The sequence below is a fragment of the Diceros bicornis genome, chromosome 10 (assembly GCF_020826845.1).
Source record: "Diceros bicornis minor isolate mBicDic1 chromosome 10, mDicBic1.mat.cur, whole genome shotgun sequence".
Lineage (NCBI taxonomy): Eukaryota > Metazoa > Chordata > Mammalia > Perissodactyla > Rhinocerotidae > Diceros > Diceros bicornis.
In genome coordinates, this window is record NC_080749.1 from 18,638,592 (window position 1) to 18,665,520 (window position 26,929).

General features: G+C 40.3%; 1 protein-coding gene across 1 annotated transcript in view; it reads right to left on the reverse strand.

Annotated features, from left to right (window-relative positions):
* The window catches only part of NCKAP5 (NCK associated protein 5), an 863,809-nt gene that overhangs the window by 41,742 nt on the left and 795,138 nt on the right, over positions 1 to 26,929 (reverse strand). The window contains exons 11-15 of the mRNA XM_058549746.1: positions 22,161 to 22,262; positions 17,259 to 17,450; positions 8,756 to 12,519; positions 7,864 to 8,041; positions 587 to 665 (exon numbers count right to left, since the gene is read on the reverse strand). Of these exons, the coding sequence (XP_058405729.1) occupies positions 587 to 665; positions 7,864 to 8,041; positions 8,756 to 12,519; positions 17,259 to 17,450; positions 22,161 to 22,262 (4,315 nt within the window). The remainder of the gene's footprint in view (positions 1 to 586; positions 666 to 7,863; positions 8,042 to 8,755; positions 12,520 to 17,258; positions 17,451 to 22,160; positions 22,263 to 26,929) is intronic.

Genomic DNA, 26,929 nt, shown 5'->3' on the forward strand with positions numbered 1-26,929 from the left:
TAGGTTTATGCACAATTTTAAGAAATAGCTGACAAGCCCAACTTATTTCAGAAACACGACTATTTACAATCAGGGTTCTAACAGAAATGACGAAGAAAATGAGTTGAAGATTTTGGCAAGCCATACATACTTAATCTATTTGGTTCTATGTGTAAAACATATTCAATTAAAAAAATATTCAATTTAAGAAAACCACCACCCCACATTTCTAACCAATAGTAGTTGCACAAAGTTCTTCTCGAGACAATTATAGAAACTGGATCCATTCAAAGTTGATTTTCTTCCCAGAGAGAAATTATTTACACTCAGTATCATTTTCACTTTACATTGACAAGTACTCACTTCTCATCAGTTTGCACTGCATTCCTTTGCAAACACCTATGTTTTCTTCATAGGTTCTGCTTTGACCTACTTATTTTGTGGCAGTTTCCAATGTCTAAGAAGATTAAAGTAACCATGCGTGAGAAGTTAAGATGCAGTCCTGATATAGGGAGGCATAAGACATGATCTTTAGGAATACACCATGTCTGAAAGAAGGTCGCACGTAGAAAATATCTTAAAGATGTATGAAGACATAACTTTTTACCTATGATGTGGCTCTGAAATGCAGAATCTGCAATTGTATCTTCTTCATCCTCTTGCAGGTTTTCATTTGCCTTTTTTATCTGCAGCAACAAGAAAATACTGTAAGTTCTTATTTATTCTATTAAATAGATTGTTTGCGATCCTCAGAATAATGGTACATTCTATAACAAACGTGTGTGTGTGTGTGTGTGTGTGTGTGTGTATGTACACATATACATATGTATTTTCTTCATTCCACTTTCCCCCACTCTATCACTTGGCTTTATTACAAGTTTTAATGATAAGAGCATATTTTCAGGAATATAACTCCAGCTCTGAAAGTGAGAATTTACAGGGTACCTAATTCTACATAAGATTTTGGAGATAACAGCTTTGGTTTTTAATACTTAATAAAGTCAGTAACACAGAGCTGTTAGGAAAATTAAAGTCTAAGGAAATGTAATTCCTCTAGAGATAGTGACTTCCACCACAAGTCATTTTCATAAGAATAAAGAAATATACTTAGATCTCCTGACCCTTTCCTAAAATATAACTCTCTAAGAAAATGTTTATTTTTTTTTGTTCTTTCCATAATGAAACATAAGGTGACTATGACATATCCTCAGTGAACTAGAGCAGTGACATAGTTATCTAGATTTTTCAGGTCAAAAACATTCCCCTTATATTTCAGCTGGAATATCCAGATGCTGAATGGTGTAGCATCAAAGAGAACTCTAGAGAGAATCTAATATAGTCACAGTATTTTTCAAATGAGAATTCTGAGATCCAGCAAGTTTTTATTTATTTTTTTTATTGAGGTCACATTGGTTTATAACATTATATAAATTTCAGGTGTACATCATTATATATTGACTTCTGTACAGACTACATGGTGTTCACCATATTTTCTTAAATATATTGTAAATGGCAACACTGGAACTAAAACCCAGGTCCCCTACTTCCCAATCTAGTAGCAGCAGTAGTAACACTATCCTCACCAATCCCAATAATAATAAAAACAGCAAACACTTGAACTCTACATAGCAGGTGCTGTTTAAGCTCTTCACACCTATGATCTCATGATCCTCAGAACAATGCTACAAGGTAAGTGCTATTGTTAGCTCTGTTTGAGAGCGAAGGACCTGAAGAAACAGACAAGATAAGCAATCTCCCAGGTGATGGAACCCAGATTCAAACACAGCAAATCTGGCTTCAGATTTGTGTTCATTTGGGGAAACTTTGTTATTCTCAAATTTCCATTTGACTATGCCAGTGTAGACTTGGCCTCAATATAAAGACAGCTTGTGGTCTTTGGCAGAATGACCCTAAAGAGCTCTTTTAAAATATATCCCAGCGAGTCACCTGAGCAGCCAATGATAACAATGTGAACTGAGCAATGAATGCAATGGGGGTTCTGCTTAGGCACGTACATTAAAGGTTGTCAGTGGATTTGCTCAGGGGTTCGAGTTAAATACCAAGAAATCATGATTTTATACTCGCAATGTAGAAAGTCTTATGGCTGCATACTGACCTTGAGCTAGATTTAGCTTTCTACTTTTTACCTCCTATTTTTCATATTTAATAGAATAAGGCCAATTATTTACATTTTACGACTGTGGTTCCAATATTAGAATGTAATTGATGCTTAATCTGTACGTGCTGATAGCCAGAAGATGGCAAAGTCAAGACAGTATGTAGATGACTACCTGCACCCTCACAAGGAGAGAGTGTTGAGGGTTGACTACCAGAGGCCATGCTTCATCACTTTCTTTCCCCGTCAGCTGTCTGCCCTGCAGGCACTGCCCTATTAGCATCTCCAGAGGAAGAAAGTTAGGTAATGGGGGAAAAAAGACTTTACCAACAAGCTCTGTTTCTAGTAGTGCACATTTAAGGATGGCAGAGGGGAAAAGTGGAATGAGCATCAGCAAGGCTAACGTGTTACTTATTTGCCTTCCAAGGTTCACCTACCTCAGTGATCTCTTTGTGACAAGGCTACCAAAAGACGCACCAAGGAAAGGATACCCCAAACACCTTAATTTCCATTAAGAATCCAACAGGAACTTTCTACCCTTAGTTATAGAAACATCAAGGAAATCTATTCATATCTTCAGCCCGTTCTAGCTCTTATGACAATATGTTCCATATTTCCCCCACCTGTTATATAAAATAGTATTTCCTTTGGGTTTTTCAAAATCCACCAATTTTAAACTTGAAGGGGTGTCTTGCTAACCTGCTGGAATGTGGGTGAATCATCATCTCCATCAGCCTAGGAAATTCTAACCTAAAGAATCCAATACTTAGAACAAGATTCTCATCTTAGAGATAAAGGAAAAGAGTCTCAGAGAGGGTTAGTGATCTGTTCAAGGTCACAAACGATTTCAGTTTTAGAGTGGGCTCTCCTGACCCCTATTCATTGCTATAATTCAGTTTTCCAGAGCACACCATATTGTTACAGTCATCCTTTCCAGACCTTCTCAAGAACTACTATCTTTCTTAGTGCCTGGCAGTTAGATATGTAGGCAGTATTCCAAGTATATATAAGCTATATTTTTATTTAAGAGTAGCAAAAATTTTCCGCGTGTGTGTATGCAATGACACTGCTTCGCTTCCCTACTTGTTCCTTAACCCTCTGCGGAAATTCACCACCACCTTTCTCCAAGTATCATATTTAAGAAAGGAAACAAAGCCATCGGGCAGTCCCACCTGTCAGCTCCTTGTCAGAATTTTTCTAGGGCTTTATGTGCTGAACAGCAAATGCTAAATGTGACCTCTGGGGATTTATCAGAGGAACTGGGCTTCTAGACAAGGCCCCTAGTTCTTTCAGCTCTCCTGGGCTAATGACCCATGAGGAGCACATGACCCATGAAGGGAAATTTTGAATTTGAAGGGGCTGGATGAAGAATCAGCAAAGAAATGGAAAACGAGGGAGTGTCTTGGAATGGCATACTTGTCAGCTCTAATTATCCATACAAATAGATTTCAATGCAAAGTGGTGAGTAATTAAAAAAATCCATTTGCCTGTGGAAATGAGGGGCATAATTTATTTTGGCAGCAGATTCCCCTTGCTAATTATATTTTTCATAGGCTGACATTAAAATTAATTTTCATTCTTGATCATACAGTGGTTGGGTATTGGTGAGAGGTTGTGGGAATCTTCCTGGGGGTAAGGGGCTGCCAGCTCAAGTTTAAGAATTTGCCAAAGATAGGGACAAGTGGGATGATCTTCACGTGGTGAAGCACTTCAAAGATGGGAGTAGTCACAGAACCAAGAAGTTTCGCTCAGAAAAGAATGGTGGTTAGGTATTTAGAATTTTCTCAGCCATTGCTCTACCAGGAACAGATACAACTCAATATCAGTAATGTCCCATTGGTAAGAAGTAGCAGGTGACTCACAGGCAATAACTATGGGATATTTTTGGTTTAAGTTTGTTATCAGTACTTTGGGAGTCTTCTAATAGTACACCTGCAAGTCTTCGCCATCTTTTGGGCTCTGCAGTTGCAGTCAAGAACTGTACCAAATAACAGTTTATAACAGGTAACCATTAAATGTCACTGCACCCACTATATCCTATTAACTTCTACCAGTAGAAGAGGCCGGGAGAGGCCGCCTGGTGGCATAGTGGTTAAGTTCGCATGCTCCGCTTCAGCAGCCCAGGGTTCGCAGGTTTGGATCCCGGGTGCAGATCTACGCACTGCTTATTAAACCATGCTGTGGCAGGCATCCCACATACAAAGTAGAGGAAGATGGGCACGGATGTTAGCCCAGGGCCAATGTTCCTCAGCAAAAAGAGGAGGATTGCAGGGCTAATCTTCCTCACCAAAAAAGAAGAAGAAGAAGAAGAAAAGGAGGGAAGAATGAGCTTACAAAGGACACAGGAGGAAAAAGGGAGAAAATAACTCACCACTGACCAATATATATACCTAATTTCGGAATTAAACCCAATATTTGGGGATACTTTTCATTTATAATTCTGTACATATTCCTTCTCTGAATCATCCTACCATGAATTGTTTCCCAAGAAAACAACACTTTGATGTTAAAGTTCATTGAAAAGGAAAAGATCACAATGAACCTGAGTGAGGAAGGAAGTGATCTCTGGAGTGAAAACTCCCGGAAGGCATTGCCTTTAGAAAAGTGAGTCATTTAGAAAATGTTGCAGGAGGAGGGCACAATATGAATCTTCTTATTAGAATCAAAATAGCATTTAGAACAGAACTGTTCCATTAAGGAAGTTGAAATTATAACATTTTGCAGAACTTAATAAGATGATAACAATTTGTGTAATAATTGTACTATTTTATGCTATTTCATCACCACAGTACCATTTTAATGGGATGGTATTTGATGCTTTTTTATTAGCATATGTGACTCTTTTCAGACTATGTGACACTAGGTGAAGAGAATACTCATAATTTAAATTAAAATACCCATATTAAAATGGCCATCTCTGTCTAGTGCATAATGAAGGTATATGATCTCATTAATTTTGTTAACGATTTTTATTTTGTCCAGTGATAGTTAAATAGGAGCCTGAAGCTACCTTCCTTTGAGACTCTTCATTTCAGAGAACTATCTAAATCCACAGGAAGGAAGACTTACAACATGTAGCAAGTGGAGTGCATTTCTTTCTGACTTATTTACTTAATACCGATGCAATCTTTCCCGAGGATGCCTTTTCCCCCTCTTACAGTGATTTTATATAATTTAAATAAAAATACAAAGTAACATGGTCCTTGTCTAAATTACACAAAAATCAGAGCTAAGTGGCCTGTAAATGATGGTATAAATGGGGACATAAGCCTCTAATTAAGGCTCTGAAAGGAGTAAAAGACTTAACTTTTTGAAAGGAGTAAAAGATTAATGGGACTTTTACACCTTTTTTTAGAATGTATCTAGCAATCCTGAAAATGGATATGCAGTTACAAGTGAACCAAGTGGAGGGCTGCTACATACATGTATTTGTTAGATATATGGAAAGAATCTTCCTACTATTTTCACCATAGACTAAAATAATTAAAACACCTTAGGACTCTTTCATAACTAAATATAGTCTTAGTTTGCAAAGGAAAAGGAATGGTAGTACATTATGTTGTAAGGTTTTTGAACAGCAGTTTTATTCAGAAAAAAAGTGTGATATGTAATACGTTGTATATAGCTATGTTTTCATCCAAAATAACTGCTATGAGAAGAAGTTGTTGCAACACACTTGAAAATAAGCAGATAGCAAATGTATCTTTAGTCTTAGTAGGGGAAAATTCCCCTAAACTCTGAATTTTAAAAGGTTCCTGGTTCTTCACATCAATTTGCTATGGTATTAGAATACATCTGATTTGGCATCTAATCTCCTCCCTATATGGGCTGATAAGATATAATAAATACGTTTTCACTGCTATTCTTGTACTAGTCCCCAAGGACACTATGGCAATGTCCTGTCTGATATTAGTAATTTTAGCCCAATCTACATTGATGATTATGGAGATGAAACAAAAAACACTGCATTTTCCATTTAAAATATGACTAGGTAGTCAACTATTCAGGTTAATAATATTTCTCTGTATGGAAAAGCTTCCCAGCATGACTAATTTCCTCTTGCAGCTAACTAGAAAAATTAGCATATCCCTATTGATTATGTATATTTGAGGTGGTGAGGGAATCTTTGTACTTCACAGAAAATAATCAGAGTGCTTCTTGCAGATATTCTGGAAGGACCAAAGGACATATTACTACACTGTGAAAGACCGCAGACGAGAGAGGAAAAGCATGGTCAATTACTTTAGCATTAGGAAGTAATAAGAAAGCAAAAATTGAAATTGTAAAAGCCCAACAGAGGGTCTTTTTGTTTTTTTGGTACTTCTGTACAGTGGAGATATACCCTAAGCTGTCAGAACCATATTAAATGGAGCATAGTTAAATTGAGTGCCTCTGATAAGGGCTCTGCCAGGCTATCAAAGTTTTAGATCAGTTGGATTGAATTTCCGGCATATTGCACATTTCCACACGTTCATTCTCTCTCTTTCCTTTCAGTGACACTACAAGGGCAGCCTTAGATATGCTTAGAATTTGTGGTTTTATAATGCAGGAGACATCTACATTTTCAAAGAAAGGATGATACCCTGAAAGCCGAGAGCAAAAATGGGGGGAAAAGAAAAAACTTTTGCAAAGAATGCAGTCTGCATATGATTTCAGAGAATTTGAAAAAAACACCTTATAGTTCTTCAGAGTCAAGAGCTATTAGAAAAAAAATGTTTTAAATGTGCATTTGTCTCAAATTAAAGTAGGTTTTTGAAACTCTAAGGAACCCTAAACATCAATACATAATTAAACTAATAATTAATAAGTAATAATGCAAGTCACAATTACTTCTAAAATCTCCTCTACTCTTGAACCACTCCAGGAAAAAAAAAAGTATAATTATTTCATATTCTGGTTTTCCCTAAGGAAATGGTAGCATGTACTATATTTTACAATCTCTTTTATTAGAGTACAAAAATACATGGATAGGGTAATTCTGTATAGAGAATATTTTTTGGTTTAAGTGCTTTAAAACTTAAAGAAAGGAACAACGAACATCACCAAATCAATTATGCAAGAACAGAAAGAATATAAGGAGAGTAAGTGCAATTTAAGGTAATTTTAAAACAAAAAATATTATTTGAAACTAGCATACCTTGGAGGAATGTAAAAATTACCTTTTATTAACTTTTTTAAAGGAAATTAGCCCCTGAGTCCTGGACCTCATAATTAAAAGACTAAATGATAGAGAATCAAGTTCCAAAAAGGGTTTCTTAGTCTTAACACCTTCTGTCTAAGTAGGATGTCTAGGTAGGATGAATTGGTATATACATCTTTCAGAAAAAATGAAAAATGCTTAAATCAAATCATCAAAATAGCCAATATTCTCTTAAATTGCTTAGCACTTTTATTTTTTATAATCATTTTCATTCCTTTTTGTGTTGCTGGAAATGACAGAAATAATCATCAAGATAAATTCCCAGCACAAGGGTATAATTTGAATATGCCAGCAGCAGCATCATTTGCCTGCACTGTGATTACACCATCATTCTGAAAAGACCTAAAAAAGCAGCAGTACTGGAGAGAGCCATGCCCATTCACAATCTAGCTGCCATCTCTCTGCCACAGCTGTCACCAGGGTTTCTCTCTTTTTTCTCTTTTTCTTTAACTTTCTCTTTCCCTTCGTAATCTCTTGCCCATATATTTTCATCAGTAAAGGGTGGAAAGAATCCAACCAGCTTGTCACAGAAGCTAACGCTTTACAACCAGGATGGAGGAGCACTTACCAGGGAGCCTTTTGGTATTTCCATATCAGCTTTGGTTTTGATGTTTTTCTTATGGTTTCCTTGAGTGCTGATAGAGCTGCTGGTGAGACAGGAGCCCTGGGAGCTGCCCTTTAATACACTCCTGCAGGAAACATTATTTGATCCACTTTCTGTCTGTTGAGCTGCTTTCTTATCAACTCTGCAGGTAGAAAGTGATTCCTCTGATAAATTACATTGCTCTCCTACAATCCCTCTACTTTTCCCAGCCCTTTAATGTTTAAAGTAACCTCTATGTATTTCTTTGTCTTTAAACCCTTGAGTGATAAGTTTTCTCACTGGCCTTGATCAACTTTTCATTTGATATTCCAGTAGTGTATCAATTTAGATTTGATAATATAATAATTTATTTTTATTTTTATGACTGCTTGTGAGACGGGGGTGTGCAAAATAAAAACCACTGAACAATGATTGCTAAACACATTTCTGGCTTAAGATCAGCAGGAAATGTAATTACCTCTGGAAAGTTTCTAAGTATACGTTTGCTTGGTACAATCAATGAGATCGGTGTACTTTAAAATGTAAGTGTAATTTTCTTCCATTTCATGCCATGTGAGTACATTCATGATTCCTAGTGTAGGTTGAATTTCTATCAACCTTGATAAAACTTACCATTCTTTAATTTCAAAGACCATTGGTTTGGTTAACAACGTAACATGGACTAAATTATCATTTTATTGCTAACTTTTATTTCATTGTTTAAATTCTGGCTAATGTATAAAAGACTGCTACTATGCATTTCTGCTTGTATGAAAAACGTGCTTGACTGGCATTTAATGTGCAGGAAGCAAACAATTCTCTTCGTGGGGTGGGGGGGGACCCCTCGACATTGCCACCCTCTTGGACAATGCGTTACCTGTTCAAAAGTTCTGTCATAAAAGTATCTTTTGTTGAACATGTTACAGGGCTGGGTCTATTTCTCGGTTCAAACTTCATTTGGCCGTAAATGTCTTGTGGTGTTTTCAGATCATTTTTGCTTTGTAAACCACTGTCTGGCCTATCTGCCAACTCCGTGTCTCTGTTAAGTTCATTTTCTATCTTACATTGTAGTTCAGGCTTCTTTTTCTCTTTTTTTCTCTCTGATTTTAGCTGTTTGTTTCCAAACCCCAAACCTTTTGCATCTTTCTTTTCTACTTTGGTTTTGGAGACATCCATTTTCCTGCTACTGAGAGCTGGAAGCCTGCTCCTCCGAAAACCAAACCAGCTGGCAAAAGAAGGCCCGGGCTTAGGCTTCGCTTCCACAGAGGTCGACTTTGTTTGCACTTGGCCCCTCTCCACATTTTCCTGAATGCACAACATGACCTTTTCTTCGATTGTGGGTGAGAGGGGGGCTTCTGGGCTCATAGCACCAGTCCTGGTTGTGGAAGTGTCTGGATACCTTCCAGAAGTTTCCGACTTGGAGGTCCTGCTTGTTTCAAAATTGCTTGGACGCTGCGTCCTCCCTGGGCTCTGCAGGGCTCGTGGGCAGTCTGGGGGGGTGGGTGGGCAACTGCAGTGGTCACTGCCTGTTTCCTCAGGAGCAGCCACACTAGAGCATCCTCCCTGGGCATAGGCCTGCGGGTCTTCCATGCCAGGTGGCGTGAGGAGCCCTTCAGATTTTGGAGGGACCCTCAAAGGCATCTTGCTTGGGCTCCCATGCTGGCTGCTGGAGCTGCCCGTGCTCCCCAGGGAGCCTTGCCTGGAGGAGGGATGTCCAGGTGGCCTCCCTGCGATGAGGAGACTGTCAGACATGAGGATAGAAGGGGTCTTGTTGGGAGAGCCTTCTGTGGAGGAACTCTGCCGGGTGAGAGAATTGCCTCTCTCAGCAGTGTTGGTAATAATCTGAGTTCGAACTTTGCCTGGCCCTTCCATGGAGGGAGTGGAGGGCTTGTCTCCTGAGTGAGCACTGAAACTCTGGCTGCGGGCTTTGGCTCCATTCATGCCTAGAGCTGGTTTTAGGTGTGGCTTGTTGGAAGAAAGGGATCTTTTCACAGACCTGTTTTCCACCCCGTCTTTCCCATCGGCCCCAAGGATGCTATTTTCCAATGACTCTGGCGTTGCTGTTTCCAGGGGAAGCACTTCAGACAAACTGTCTTGTGCTTGCAAACCTAGTGGACTCACATGTCTTTCACCCACTGTGGTCTCAAGGCTTGCTGGATTCCCGGAGTCCTCTGGCTTAGACTTGCTTGCAGCCACAGAACTTTTAGAGGCTTCATTTAGACTGTCCTTTTCATGTTTCCCTGGCACCGTGGAACTTTTCCTGAGCAATTGGGGAGACTTCATGAGAACTTTGAGCCCAACTGGGAGGCGAGTTTTAAGTCCTTTCTCGTGAGCATTTTGACAACCATGTGGGGCATTATGGCTTTTAGAGGATGGTGCTGATGAGGGACTGTTAACCTGAGATGATGGTGACTCATTTACCCCTAAGAAGGAAGGCTTGGGTGATGTGGAGACACTGTCACTCAACTGTCCTTTTCTTCCTGGAGATACACTTTTGGAGGATGGTATTTCCAGTGGTTCATGGGTTGAAGGACAATTCTTGGGAGTTCGTAACCCTGTATCTGTTTGTGTGGTCCCAAGTGTTTGGTGAGGTGGGGTTTTGGGGATACCTCTCTTTGGAGAGATCTTTGGGGGCCCTGGGGCCATCACGGCAAATGAGTTAGAGGGGATATGAGCAGAGCATCTGGTTTGAATCACTGTTTCTGTGGAGGACAGAGGGTGCGTGAAGATGGGCTTTTTGAAGGCCATAGAAGGTTTCTTCCCCTGTACTTCTGTCATGGTCTGATTAGAAGAAATAATAGGAACAGAGGATCCTTTCAGAGGGGGGGATTTGAATACTATTCTTGCTGTTTCACTGGGAACCCTGGTTTCAGACTTGGTAGATGAAGGTGGTGGCAAATTGTCATAACTGGACCTGATGAGTAGGGAGACTGACCTGCCTGGAGGGGGTGGGGGGGGAGGTGATTTCACCCCTGGCCCAGGGTCACAGTGTTTATCCCTTGTGGGGGGTTCTCCATCGTCACTAGTCTCAATAAGGGGCCTTGACAGCAACTGTGATGCTGGAATCTGACTCTTGGAGCATTGGACCCAATCCCTTCTGCCGGACATTTTGGAGCCATGAGGAAGTTGGGTGGGATGTTTTGGAATGTGTGAATCTGGCCGTAAATCAAAGAGAGGCACTGGGCTCTCATTCTTCTTGAACCGTGAGACTTTCCCAGGAGCTAAGGCTGATAATTTTTCAAGACTCACGGGACCAGATGAGAGGACTCTTGTGGAGGCTTCAGGCTCCATTATTTTTGATTTCTGAGGTGAAGACTTGCCCCTGGCTGGTATTTTTGTCAGACTTTGCTTCTGATAGATACCCATGGACACTGAAGACCTAGAGTTACTCTGGCATGACACATTGTGTATTGGTTTGGCCAGTCTTTGTCGCTGAGTATTTTGCGTTACTGTCCTGGGGCTGAAAGATTCAGTGGGTGCTGCGGCAACATTACCTACATCATCTTTTGGAATGTTATTCTCAGTTTCCCCTTCAGGTCTCGTTAAGAAAGTGTAGTCTCTCGAAGCGGCTCCTGGCTGTAAATGAGCAATTCCCTGAGGTAAAAGTTCAGTGTGTTCTGCCTTAGGTCCAGGAGGGGCTTGATTGATGGAAATTTCATTTCTGGTAACGGTGACAACACCAGTCTGATGAGAGCTAAATTCAATGGGCTCGCCATCTTCTGCATCAAATATTACAGTAACACATTCTTCTGAAGAAGTCCTTTTTACAACTCTTTGCTGCTTAATGAAACTAAACGTCTTTGGCCTACTCTCTAAATGGATGGGCACTTGTCTTTCCTCCTCATTAGGAGACCCAAGTTGGGATTTTCCAAATCCCATGAGGAAGTCCAGGTTCTCCATGGACTTGTCAGTGTCAGCAGTCAATGACAAGTCTGAAGGGCTTTTCTCATCACTGCTCTCTATGTGCAGCTCATCGAGGGTTTCGTTATCATCAGTGTCTGAGAGCTGGAGATTGAGAGCCATGTGGTCCTGACTATGTGGATCCCCCTCTCTCTGTACCTGAGGTGCCTGCACACTTGGGCACAGCTTCTTCTCCAAAGGGCAGTTGCTGGCACAACTGGTCAGCTTTTCAGGCCTTTCCCTGGGATAAACTGAGGACGTGCCTTCTGAAAAGTGTTTTCCATTCATCTGCCAGCCAAATAGACTGTCAGAAACACTGTGGGTTAATTTACAACCATGCAGCCCGCAGCCCTGGTTTGGAACTGCTTGCAGCAATGCTAAGGAAGAAGAGTCCTCATCGGCATCATCGTGGGAATCTGTATCATACACAAACGCTTTTTGGGGCTCCTTGCAGAGGCTCCCCACGTCAGTTGGTTTGCAGGGGGAATACTCCTTGAGGCTGCTACTCTTAATTCCTGGAGAATATATTCCTTCATTTGAGTTCATGCAATCTTTATAACCCCATTTGGTTATCACTGACTGGGGTTCAAGTAACACTTTTCGCTTCTGCAGCTTTTTTAGTCCTTCCAAAATGTGGCTTTCCTTGATACGAGTTGGAGGTAGTTCATCTGTAGGACTAGCAAAGCCACTTGGGAGCGAAGAGTCAATACTTAGCCTTTTATCCCAGTTTTGTGATGATTGCTAGGAAAGAAAAGTAGATATCAGATATGATTGAACCATGTGGATCACAAATTTATAAAACTTTTATAAATTTATAAAAATTATTTTAAAAAGTGATGGAAAAGTCCATCATTGTACTTAATTTGTTCTAGTGGTTGCTAAATATTCATATATAAATGCATATATTAATTAATTAATGTGAATTAATTCATTAACTGTGCAGCAAATCTCTACATTCCCAGGTCCTGAGCTAAGTAGCATATGATATAAAGAAGTAGACGATAAGGGCACTGCCGTCAAGGAGCATGCAGCTCAGCAGGGGAGAGGACTGGGACACAAATAACCCTAAGTCAAGAGGGCAAATGAGAAGTACAAATGTAGTAGGCATTCCAGAAATTCAGAGGAGCGAGCCTATATGTCCATTTGGAAAAACTACAAAAGGCATCTAAGGAAAAGTTTTTTTAAACTACCTAGTCCTTTCAAGGATGGATCTTTCAAGATGGATAGGTTTGCCCTAGTGTAAAAGTGGGGGAAATGATTTCCAGGTAGAGGGAAAGGAATGGCAGAGACCTAAATTGGGAAGAAATGTTTAAGGTACATTCAAGGAATAACCAGAAGACAATATGGCCTCATTTTACAGTACATACGAGAGGTAGAGAGGGTAAATGGAAGAGGAAGTTGGTCCATGTCTTTATCGTCCCTTCCATTCTAACATTTGATAGTTAGGATGTCATGTGACTTCATAACTTTATTTGATAGGCAGTGAACATCTGTGATATACATACATACATATAGCAGCTGGGCATTTACTGTTAGAAACCATAGTAATGATTCACCTACTAACTTGGGTCAATTTCCTGTCCTTCATACCTCCAAATACTAGTGTTAGTTTTAGAGAAGTGACCAAGAAGTGACATAGAAAAAATACTGCATTCTCCACAGACATTCATATTTTTCATAGTATTGCTAACAAGGAATGGAAGGGCAGAGGAGGGAACTAATGTTCGCTGAGCATCTGCTGTGTACCAGCCACTTGCATAGTGCTTTGATTTAGTTTTCAGAACAACACAATGATGGAGACATTATCAGTCTTATTTTACTAGGGAGGAAACTGAGATTCAGCAAGGTCAATCTGTTGGAAATCACATAGTTAAGGAAGAGCTGGAGCAAAGGTGAGAACTCCGGTTTCCAGGGCTCTTTCTATGACTCAGTTCCAAAGAGGCCATGTGGGGATTTGAACCCACGCAGTCTGGCTCTAGGGCTTGCATGCCTAACCAGGATGCTATACTACTAGAGTTAAGCTTAGCCTCTATGCTCCTCTCTATACTAGTCAATGTCATGATAGAGATCATAGGTTATCCCCATACCCTTCTCTTGATGGAACTTGCAGACTTTACTCACAAACTAGCATTCAGGGAAATTGGTGAAATTTGGGCTCTGATGTCATGACTTTTTCTTAAAAGGTTATATAATTAATGGTGAAGAACTTCAGTGAGTGAATCTGGTGGTTTCAGATGTGTGCTCTGTACCTATCTTTGCCTATCTTGCAGCTCCTGTTGGTATCTCCACACTGGCTGGCCCCTGCCCCATAACTCTGACCACTAACCATGTGCTCACATGCAGAGGTTCAAAAAGCATCAGAAACTTATGTTGGAATCTTGGCTTTTTAGCAAGCTGTGAACATTTGCTTACATCTAAGACATTTTCATAAAAATTTCTCCTGCTATCAACAACATATGTTGTTTATTTGTTTTTTATTTGTTATATGTTTATTTGCTTTTAAGTAACATTATATATTTTCTTTAGAAAATTCTCCAAGGTCAGAAGTTGCTTTGGATAGATGCTATGTGGTGATGCTTCCCCTTCCCCTGCACCATTACAAACTCCTTCGGAAATCAGAAGAAATCCCATTAGTGAGTCTGGGTATTATAGTTGACCAGTGAGAGGGATGCCATAGTTTGGATTTCTAAGAATTTCCGTGGTCCTGATAGTCACATTCACAATAAAGAAGAGAAGCCAGGCAAAGGTACCCCACCACAGCTTTAAAAAGGCAGATTTGATCAACCCATAGAAGATGCACTCAGCCTGTGCCCACCACTTCCTTTCTGCCTCTCCAGAGCCTGCCCTTGCTGCAGCTGATTCATCCCAGGGCCTGCGGCTACAAACCTCCCAGGGCCAGGCTCTCTGCGCTGTGAGATTAGCCGCATTCCTCATTCAGTTTTCCATAGGAGGTTATGGTATATAATAACTTGAGAAAAGTTTGGAACAATCTTGAAACTTAAAAAAAAAAAAAAAAAAGCATGAATCCCTTGTAGGAGAGATGGTGAGGGAAGAGCTGGCATTTCCATAAGCTGCATTCTTTGCTGGGAAAAGTTGGAAGAGAGCTGCCCTGGGGAGCAGTGCAGTTGGCTCAAAGATGCTGCTGCTAAGGTAGGTGCCTAGGTTTAATGTCTACAATCCTTTCCTCTTTCTTAACTGGACAACAGTTTTATACTTTTTTTTTTTTTAAAAGGACATTCTTGGTCCTAATGGGAACAAATCCATCCCAACAACTGGAACAATCCTCCCCATTTTAGGCCAATTCAACAAGACTAGTATAGCAGAAAGGTTAAGAGTGAAGGTTCTGGAACGCAACTGGCCAGCTCTGCCACTTACTGGCTATGAGATTTTAGGCTAGCTATTTAATTTCTCAGCACCTCAGTTTCCTCATGTGTAAAATGGTGAGAATAGGAGAACCTACTTAAATAGGCTATCATGAGCATGAAATGAGCTAATACTTGTAAAGTGCTAACAAAGCCGTGTGGCATTTATGGTAATTACTCATTAATTAGAGCCCAATTCCTCCATGTAGGGCAGGCTAACGCATTTCATGCAAGCTTCCTTTCTGTTTCTACAGGAAACAATAGTCAAAAAAAACATACTTGTGAACTTCAAGAGAGCCATTGATCACATATTTATTATTATGTAAGTTAATATCGTATTCATATTCAAATTCATATTATATGAGTTTATTATGTAAGTTAATACTAAATGAGTACCAGGTACACGGTAAGAACTGTAGAAGCTCCTTAAATAATATAAATTTAAAATGTCTTCATGGGACTGGGTCTAGTTTGCTGGGTCCCTGTGAATTAGGACTTTTCTCCGTGAGATGTGACAGGTGTACTCCATGACCATTCTGAGACAGGACTCTATTAAATCTCCAGATGATGGCCACCTAAGACAGTATGAAGTGCTCAAATCCTATTTCTTCTCTTTCAGGGAAGAGGTTTCTATACAAGATGAAGGATTGTTCTAATTGAAAAATTTAAGCCAAAAAACAAAAGAAGAAAAGAAAAAAATCTCTGAAAGGGAGAGAGAAGAAGAGGTCTGAGAGCGAAAAGAGCAGAGCAAGGGGCTCTGGGAGCCAGTGATATACACAAAGAGGGGAAACATCCCTGACCATCTTTCCCAGTCCATTGAGAGCCAGGCTCCCAGCAGTCATTATTCAGACCTCCGAACATCTCCTCAGAAGGAACAATTTTGATAATGCACCAGGCTCCACACTTTGCATTATAATTCTGAGTCCAAGGGAATAAGCTCTAAATTCAAGCTTAAAATCTTTTTCTAAGTTCTTGTTCAGGGTATGACAAAGCTACTCCTTCACCAATATTTTCTGGTAGTTACGGCATTTTCCTGGTTTCTACGCTTCTGAAACTGTAAACTAAATTTATACAAATGATAGAAACATGACCTCCAAATTGTCTGATTCAACGTTTCCATTCTCGTGTACTCTTTGCTTTTCCTCAGCATTAGGAAACTGCAAAAACTGATATTCCAAATACTTGGCTTGCACCAGTGAGCAAAGATGTTTGTTCAGAGCATGAAGGAATCTTCAGTCTGGTTAGCCCACTTTGCAGATTGAGTCATTCCAGCAGTAGGAATTATTTAAAAACCTGGTAAAGGAACCACTTGCACCTAAGTAGGAACATGCTGACCTTCACTGAAGCTGTAGTAGCTGGCATCTAGCATGGTATTTTCTCTCTCTACTTTGCTGCCCTCCAATTTATAGTCAATTAGTGTTTTATGAGGCTATAGCATGGGGTGGAGGAGGTCAATATAATAAATGCTACTTTTGAGCAGTAAATTCCTACAAAGTGAATGGTACTTCCAAAACTTTTGGCTATTTGTTCTGAGATAATGCATCAGACTTCCTATTCTCTAGAAAAAACCCATTCGCTTCAACTTCTCACGGGATGCTCAGTCTGGAATGGATTAGCAAGTGGCCTTGCTCACTCTCATTTGCAGTAGACAGTAACAAGTCTCTCTGAGCATCACAGCAATAGACAATGTCCGTAAAACTAATTGGAAATGTCTGAGTTGGTCTGAAGCATGGTCAGTTCCATTAGGCCAGGCTCCAGGTTCCAACTTGATATAAATCTGTGAACTCGACAGGCTCCATCAAAGACCAGAAGGGAAATGTTTTTCTTTCTCAAACTCCCTCGCATGATGTCCTAATCATTTGGGGTCAAATCATCATTCCACTCCTCATCTGTTGTGTGACTTCTGGCAAATAACTTAACCTTTTTGAGCCAATTACCTCTTCCATATAATGGGGAGAATAACGTCTCCCTATATAGTTTCGTGAGGAGTAAATAAACAGGTACTCAGCTAATGGTGGTTTCCTTCTCAGCTCTCTCTCCCACCTTCCATCTTCCTATCAGAAGAGGATTCTTTTCTGGTTCACTCTGTTGCTGACATGCCTTGAAAGGAGGCCTTACCCTTTTCCTGAAGTTCTTCCCATCATGCCACGTGTAGGAGGAGCCGCTGGAGTACTCGCTGCAGGTGCTCGAAAGAGACAGTTCGCTGCTGCTGCTGCAGCTATTGCGAGGACAGAGATGACCAGGGATGACAACCCCCAAGCCAGGGCATTTCAAAGCAGGGGTTCCTGATTTTGCATTCAGCTGGCATTCCTAAAAAAGCAGGACAGCTCTGAGCTAGGGATTTGCCTCGGGGAGAGTAAATACCAACCAACGTGATAGTGAGGTAGAAGGGAGTATAGCACAATGGTTAGAAGCACAGACTTTGGGGTCAGACAGACTAGGGGTTCAAATCTTGGCATTTGCTAACATGCTAGGGGAAATTATTGAATCTCTTAGAGCTACTTTTTCCTTTTTCAGAGTGAATAATGTTAATACTCCCTAACTTACAGGGTTATTGCAAGGACCAAATGAGGTTCTAGATGAGAAACACATTGCACAGCATCTGCCCTAAGTAGGTGCTCAATTATTATGAGCTACCACCATCATTAGGCAGAAGTATCACAATGGTAGTTTCCCATTTTATCCAGTTGTACTCATTAAAGAATCAGATCCATATCAAAACATGACTCTAATGCTACAAAAGGAAGAAGACAGAGCAGCTTCTTTGACTATAGGGTTCAAGAGTATAAGCACTAGACTGGGAGTCTAGTGACCTGGATCTCAGGCTACACACTGCCACTAGATATGAGTTATTGAGCAAAGAAAGCATTTAACCTCCATGGAGGACCTTAATGTCTTCATTTTTAGGATGGGGCAGTTCTACCAGATTACTCGTATGCTCCCCTGTGGCTCTGAGAGCATCACTCTAAGCCAGGAATCAAGTGCTCAGGAAGCCATGTACAGTGGAACACCAAACTCAGGAATCATGAGGCTCTACTGTAAAGACTACAGGACTGTTCATATCAGTTGGTTGTCCAAATGGTCAAGATTCTCACACCAAATAGATCTGAGTCCCATGCAGAGGATTCAGGCAGCTAGAATTCTAGTGGGTCTGCATAAGGCACAGGTGACAAAATTGTACACATCCAAGCACATCTTGACAGCCACATTATAGGCCCCTAATGTAACAGATGAGGCTCCACAAACTGGACAGGCTAAATTAATTTAGCATCCTGATCACGAGAATGGAATCTTTCCATTACAGTCTGATTCCAGTCTCCTATCTATAGAAAGCTTTGTCTCAGAAACTCTTTGATGGGGAACCATCTGTCTTTGTGTCACTTGCAGAATGGCAAAGCCTCTTACTTATGCAATTTATTGACCCTTTACAGGTGCCTTTAGTACCTGAATACTTATCACTGTTCGCCAAATGCAGTTCCAACTGACGGTGACTAAACATCAGCTTGAGGAAGGAAGGTAATGCTGTTCTGGAAGTACTTGTGGTAAATATTAAACCCCAACATAAGTACAGTATTTAATTTGCTCTCTAATCAATAACCATAATGCTTAATAATGTTAGATTTTCAATATCAGGCATCTGCCTCGCTATCGATACTTCATTTTTGCTGCATAACAACCTCTTTAAGTGATCTAAAAATCCCAAGAAATTTTACTACTCTATTCTTCCCCTGAAATTTGCCTCTAAATATCATTGAAAGGAGAAACTTGTCTTAAAATCCAGCTTTCAGCAATATCTATTGATTTATGACCTAGTTTATTGCTACGTGTAACTTAGTTAAGGGGAGTTCATATTTGTTTCTCAGCAATTGCCTACAACCAATCATCTGATTGCTCAGGAGCACCTGGCATTTACTCTTCAGCCACTGCATACATCTGGAACACGCCCTGAACAAACTTTCAGAAATATCACATTACGCTCCACTTTTACTTGTATGCTTTCCATTTTCTCCATCCCATTCTCTCACATTTTATTGTTTGAGTAAGCAGAATGTTGGGTTTTATTTAGGACTACTTCTGCTCGGACAGATACGTCTACTATCTGCAGAGAGACTATGTCTGTGTCCCGCGAGGCCGTCCAGATCTCAACCTCTTCAGTGGCCCTTTTCACACCCGGCACAGCTTTCAGTTAGAGTTTATATTCCACCTTTTCCCAAGGTACTGAAGCTTGTATGTGATTTCCCCCTGGGTTTTCCACCTATACTTTCCCACTACACCTATTAAAATTATATCTATTTTTACAACTCAATTTCCAGCCTCTTTTAACAAATAAGCATCCTTTCCCAGTTATCACCCATGTTTGTACCTCCTGTTCAGATGTTGGATTAAGAGGACAGGAAATTAGAACTCAGAAGACGAGCTAGAGAAAAAAGGAATTGTTGCTTCTCCCTTGACCTTGAACTTGAGATGGCCAGATTTGATGTGGGATGCCTCAGGGAGGTGAAGAAGACCCGTCAACGTCAACGTCATGTGGAGGCAGGTGGGGTTGGGGTGGTTAGGCAGAAAAGTGTCCTCTAAGGCAGGCTCTTCACACTTTGATGTGCACATGAGTCATCTGAGATCTTGTTAAATGCAGATTCTGATTCAGTATTTCTGAGGTGGGACCTGAGATATAGTATTTTTAACAAGTTCCCAGCTGCTACTGGTCCAGAACCTGTGCCTTGAGTAGAAAACCCCTGGAGGCAGCTGTGAGAGAGGTCCACCTCTTATGCGGATTACTTGGTAGTACGTTGTGTCATCTTGCAGTCTGACCTGGGCTGTGTGGAGCAGGATGAAGGGAATGGTCTGATCCTACCCAGGGACCAGTGCACTGAGGAGAGGGTGTGCGTGTGTGTGTGCATGCGTGTGTGCGTGTGTGTGTGTGTGTGTGTGTGTGTGTGTGGTGGGTGATTACAGATTAATTCCTTGCAAAGATGAGGAAGCGGCCAGTCCTCCCTACTGGGAAATTCTCCCACCTTTCCCCCATCTTAGATGATCCATGTTTGAATTTAATAAGAGACACAGAATCTCTAACATCATAGCTGCAAAGTGAGCTCCTTTCTCCTGCAGGGTCCTTCATTAGCTCATGATTATCATGTAGGATTATCTATGCCGATGAATAACAATTCTGTAGTTGAGTGCTTGGACTCTGAGGCCATTATTAGGCTTAAATCCTGGCTCTTCCACTGGCTAACTCTTTGACTTTGGCAAAATTATTTAACCCCTCCATGTCTCAGTTTCTTTCTTTGGAAATTGATATAATGAAAGCGCCAACCACATAAGATCATTGTGAAGACTGAACAGCCTCTGGCCTATAGTAATGCCTAGTAAATTTTAGGTATTGCTATTATTATTAAATTTTTTTTATATACATGTGTCTTGGGTCTTAAACTAAATCAGAAGTTTACAGTCTCCCTAAGGGACCCTGTATTTATACTTCTCGATGTGCCACTGTTGTCTGATGCCTTGCACACAGGAACTATGTTGAGCAACAACCAAAAAGTGGGTACATTTTGTTGCTGGGAGTTATTGACATAAGCTTCTAGAGAGACATGCTAGTAGCTACCTTTCTCAGCTATCATTCTCCATATTTGGCCTCATTCTCCATGGCTGTGGCATGATGCCACATATTTAAAAGAACAGAAGCAGGCTAAAACAGCAGAAATCTTATTATTGCCCCAATATTGCTAGCAGGTACTGTGTTATGCACATTTCATGTATTATCTCATTTAAACCTCACTACAACTCTCAGACATAGGAAAGAAATATCATTATGCTCATTTTTCAGATGGAGAAACTGAGGCATGGAACTATTAATAACTTGCCTAAGGTCCCCCAGCCTGTACAACGTTCTGATGTCAGGCCCAGGTCCTGGCTACTATGCTAGAGCACCAAGTACGGCCCTTGACAGTAACCTGAACTCCTGGACATATACAGACCACCAAGCACCCTACTGAGAAGAGTTGTACTTAGCAATAGATAATGATTATTATTAAAATTTTTCTTTGCCAAAAAATGTATATTTGTCTTCCATTGCAACATTATCTTAATTATGTTGACTTAATTGGCAAAATACACCCTGTTTGCAGTATTCAAAGTGTATTTTTCTCATTGTGTATTTTTATTACCCCCTTGAGTGACTCAGATGCTTTAACATCTTTACTGTAAGAAATGCAATATAAAATCCACAATTTTAGTTAAAAAAAAAAAAAAGGAGAAAGAGAGAATGAAGGCAAGAGTTTCTTAGATAAAAACTATACACTTAAAAAATTCCTGATCTTAAGGCCACATTATAGATTGGATGCCATTAAGGTCTTCATGAATGTTTAAAGTGACAGCCTTCCACTGAAATTTCATTCCAGTCTAGCTTGAGAATATTTACCTTTGATATAGAATACCTGATCTACACTGATAAAACTATGCAGTAAAATAAAAAGCCAGTTATCCACAAATGTTCACCTGTCATTGTTCTAAGCCTAACATTCTTCATTATGTATTTATTTGCCTCTTATGTTTTTCATTTTACTTTTTTTATGTCAATGAGAGCTAAAAGCCATGCTGGTTAAAGTTTTGCCAAATAAGCACAAAATTAACCCCAGCTAAAGAAAAAAACATACAGCCCATGAATTTTTTAAAGTTCATACATAATATATCATAAAGGTAGGATGAATAATCTGGGACATGGACTTTAATAAAAAGCTTCTCGACCATTTCTCAGAGACTTTGAGATGTAATCAATACCCAAAAAGGTATCTTGGGGACAAAGCCAAGATTTATGATATTTTTGCCAAGAGTGACACTTTCTGCTTCCTCTATCAGCTGGAGGACATGATATTGAATTTCAGAGAATACAAGAAAGGAAAGTATTTTTATCTGCCTGACAACGCTTCAAGGATACGCTTTATGGTTCACTTGTGACATCATATTTGATGGAAGGAAAATAACAATCTAAACAAGTGTTCCGAAGGCTACAGGAAAACTCACGTGCATCTCAGCATCGGTTTGTGACTGCGTCAGACTCCGGCTTCTTTCCACTTCTGAAAGCAAATCTCCGGATGAAAGATCTAAGATGCGTGACTGAAGTTTCTAGGTAAAAACAAACAGACACTCTGAATAGTGATGATTTAATTGTTTGTTTCAAAATCCTGCCTTGAACGGCTAAATCTCAAAAGAGTTGACATTTCTAGATTAGATAATATGTATCGTAACTCAAAAAAGTTTATTCTCGTTTATCTGTGTTCCATATAGATATGTGCAAATTACAGCTTATAAATAAAAATCCTACTTTCACAGTCTGTCAACCTGTGCTGGAATAGTAGTAGGAAAAAATAAGTACTAGTTGGAAAAGAAGCAGCAGGAAGAATGTGAATACCCAATACACTTATTGGCTACTATGAAAATTAACTTTTGATATTCACATTAAAAAATAATCACCATGTTAACCTTATTTTGTTGAGCAGTGGTTAAAATTTGAGTAAATAATTATAAAAGTGACCTTATTTCTAAACAGCATTGGTCTTATGAAATCTTCCCTTGGACACATTTTAACTCAAAGTCATTAATGTCATCTGTTAGGAACAATTAATGTGAATAGAAAATAATTGCATCAGGGACCTGGAGACTTGGAGGATTTTGTGCATTAATATTCACATGCTATTCGATTATATACTCAATTCTTTATTTCAGCTTTGCTTGGGAGGCCTGGGAAACCAGGGACATTTCACTATATTAATCTTTATACTAATTACTAAGGCCTTTCTGTGGATATTAAATTTGATCTGTTTAATTGCAAATACAATAAAACTCGTGATTTATAGCTAATGTTTCTGCTAGGCTGATGACATTTAAGAAATGGTACTTGTAGCCTGGTCTGTCTTGGTTACAACTTTTGCGACTTCAGACACTAAAAAATCGAATTGAGTAAGTAAATAATGTGGCTAAGCATGCCTCCCTCACCTCTGAAAAGTTTTTCTATTCCTTTTCCTCGTTGGAGAGGCCTTGCTGCATACTGATGTTGATCCGGGAAATGTCTGAGATGCTCCACCGCTAATTAATGTTAGGATCATCTCAGAATGCAGGGCATGCCTCATAGGTCACTTTGTCCCAGCAGATCTACCATGTTGTCAGCAGGGACCGTAAACTTCACTAAAATGAGCCACATTCACTCTGTTCTCCATTTGACTCCCCTCAGGCTGAACTTGTGTGAGAGCCCTATGTACTTGGTTAGTTGGCCACTCAACAAACATTTATTGAGTGCCTACTGAAGGATGAGTGCTGGGGTAGGACTGGGCTGCATCTTCTGCAGGAGCAAAGGCATTATTTTCTGCTGTTGATTAGTTCTCCTCCTTATCTATGGAGCTTCAAATTACTACTTGCTTCAGACCTATACTCTTGCTTCTTTCAATCCATGTATGTGGAGTTACTTTCACCAAAAAGGGAATAAATGCTACACTGGTTGCCTGTTATTTTGAAAATTCTAATTTCTCCAACAGAGCTAAGATATCAGCAGGTAACTAAGAACCAGGATGTTGTTTCCGCATGGTTTTTATAATCCTTACCTCAAGTTCCCCCTAGAACCTGAGTTTCCTATGGGCAAAGATCATTTAATCCCCAGGACCTGTCACAGTGTGTAATAAGTGACTACCCAACTGAAGCCTGTTGTAGTCTACAAGGAAAAAGATGTCTTTGTGTTGCTCCCACCCACATATAGTTTTCAAAGATGGAGAGAGTGCCCAAGGAATTATAATGTTCTGAGACCTAAGAATACATTTATCAGTATGCGAACAGTCAAGGAAGTTATGGGAAATGACATTCAGCAAAGAAACAATGATTTTGAGTGGTATATCATGTGATTTGGGAGAAGAGTTCTTACAGATTAGATATCTGACTTTTTATTCGTTTCATGGTTACACTTCACTCCTTCTTATCAGATGCACGATGTCATCCTTTGCTTTCTGACTGAATACGTGTCTGTCTAAATCCATCCTTGTAAATGACATTAGATTTCAGCGGTTTTTGTCCAAATTGCCAGTTCCCTCCATTAAAACAGGTAAGGCCATGTGGGAGAGGAGACAGGTCCCAGGGCAAGGGGCCAGGGGACCTGAGTTCCAGCCCTGTCTAAGGCACAGGTTTTGCCAGATCCCAGGAATGTAATTGAACCTCTTTATCTCAGATTCCTCACCTGTTACAGAGGGATGGAAGTGGCTACTCAACATACCTCACAGGTTGGGAGAGGTAATGCCATGATCAGAAATAATAATAAATAAGGTAGTATGCTGAAAATCACACAGCCTTACACCATTTAATTGTTATAAATAAGAGGTGGTGGTAGGTAATTTCTTACATGCTAAGGTATAAACAAATCATTTATTGTTATAGTGTCCATAAATGTAAGGCAAATAAAAATTGACTTGGAAAATAAAATCTACTTCTGTGTTAAGGCTGTAGGCAAGAAAATGGTAGGTAAATATCATCCTCTTACACAACTTCCTCTAAATAACTATGAAAGTTCACAAGCCCATAGATGTTACACTTCTTATAATTTTTATGAAAAGCTTTTATTTTCACACCTATGCATATATATATGTAATAAATATATTCTCACAGAGAGAGAAAAAGTGTGTGAGTGAGCTCATCACTTGTCAGACTGCTACTGTGATGTTATTTGTGCTTAATTCAGGTCTCAGTGAAAAGCAGGTAGAATGTATACATGGGAAATTCAATTCAAGTTCGTGTCAGAAAGAGTATAAGTGACAGGAGAACACTGTGACCTCTTAAAAGAAGTCCATCTGCTCAGTTAGAGGGCAAATTCTCTGTCACAGACCTATCTATAGTTTATGTTTACTGTTAGTGTCCATCTGGATAAATCTCTCACGTGAAATATTCCAAACGTGAAACCTTTAAACTGGGAATCTGGATGAATCCTGAATTGAGACATTGTTTGTTTGTTTGTTTGGTTTTTATGTTTTAGACATGAGAGTTAGCAAGATTTTTCAGTATAGGTTTGAAATTGACATCACATCACATCTTACATTATCTTAGTAACTGAGATTCCACTTGGTTGTGGAAATAGAGACTCCTAGCCTCACACATTTCCAAATCAGAGGTCAGTAAGATCTTTTCACTTAAATGCTTCCTTTGACAGTGACAGTCCACTCCTCCCTTTCTGCCAGACTGGTTTCACTGTCTCTGGAATGGGCCCCTCACTTCTGAGCTGATGCTTTTGTCCATCTTTCCACAGCACAGTCTCCCTGCTCCTGTCCACCTATCTAAAACCTGCCCACTACTCAAGACTGCACTAAAACCTCACCTATAAGGTTGTCTGTCATCTCCAGCCCAGCAGATTCCCCACACAGATGGATTATATCACTCCCCCATTTTGGCACTTTACCTGAAGTGCACAATTGCTGAACTGCTCCTGTGTGTAAGGTCTATTTTCCTAAGAGATTGTGAGCAGTGTAACAATCAGCTCTACGAGAATGCAGGCCAAGCCCAATATTTCTGCTTTGTCCTTCTGGCAGGGGCTGGCTAGGTCTCATGAAACCTATTTCCTCTTCTTTCTGGGCACACATCTAGACATTTCCCAGCCTCCTTTGCAGTAGGTGTGGCCATGTGACACGGTTAGTTCTAGCCAACGGAATATGAGCAAAAGTGATGTCTGTCCTGGCCCAGGAATATCTCCGGCACGCGGTGCTCCATGCTCTTTCCCTTTCCACCAGCTCGATGCAGCCAACTCAGCATAGCAATCTCGGATTGCTATGTTAAAGATGGAACCATCAGGAGGAAGGAGTTTGGGTTCCTGAATCGCCAACTGGAAGGGAACCACCCGGGGACCAGAGATACCTCTTTTGATCTTTCCTTGAGGAAGAAATAAACTTACACTGGGTTTGAGCCATTATTCATCTGAGGGTTTGTTATCATGACTAATATTAACCTGGCTGATATAGCCCTCCTCTGAGATAAGCACTCTGCAACATACAGGGTAGCCACTCAATCAGTCAATAGGTACACATATTCACACACACACATTATATATATGTTCACACACATATTCACACTTGTATATATAATGTTTATGTCAGCAGACCAAGTGACTTCTCACATAGGACTTCCAGTTTCATGGGGAAAGGGCCTATTTTCTGTCAGTATGCAGGGGCAGGGGTGGGGGATTTGTATGATGAGCTATGGTATTGCAATCCATAGTCAGAACACACACCTCGTGCCAGTGTAAAATACCAATCTCAGCTTTGGGGACCTGGCAATACCAAAGCAGCCAGTGCCACAACCACACACTGGGTCAGTAATATTTGGTGGATTACCCTGCCTCAGTCAGCCAGCTCTATGTTCTCTGCACAGTTCTGAATCTGCAACTTAAGGCAGAGAAACATCCCCATCAACAGACTGAGCCCAGGACTGGCTGTCCTTTAGCTGGTGGGATGAAGGTGAAGGGGCCCCTTCAGAGTTGTGGAGGCTGATTCTGCAGCTCTCCAGTTAATGACAGCAGTGGAGACCGGAGACTAAGGTGCACTCAGGCCTTTCAGAGCTGGGCTGGAGGGCCAGTTTTCCATTTTCTGTTTCTCTCCTCACTCAAGGAGCTGCAGTTCTCCCAGCTTGTTGCATTTAATAGAATTCTGCCTCTGGGTTTTGGCTCAGTATGGAGATGATAACTTTAAGGCACTGATGGCTGAGGCCAGGAAGACACTGAGTCCCTATCTAGTAGCGCATGATAAGGGTAAAAGGCAGATCTTTATCTG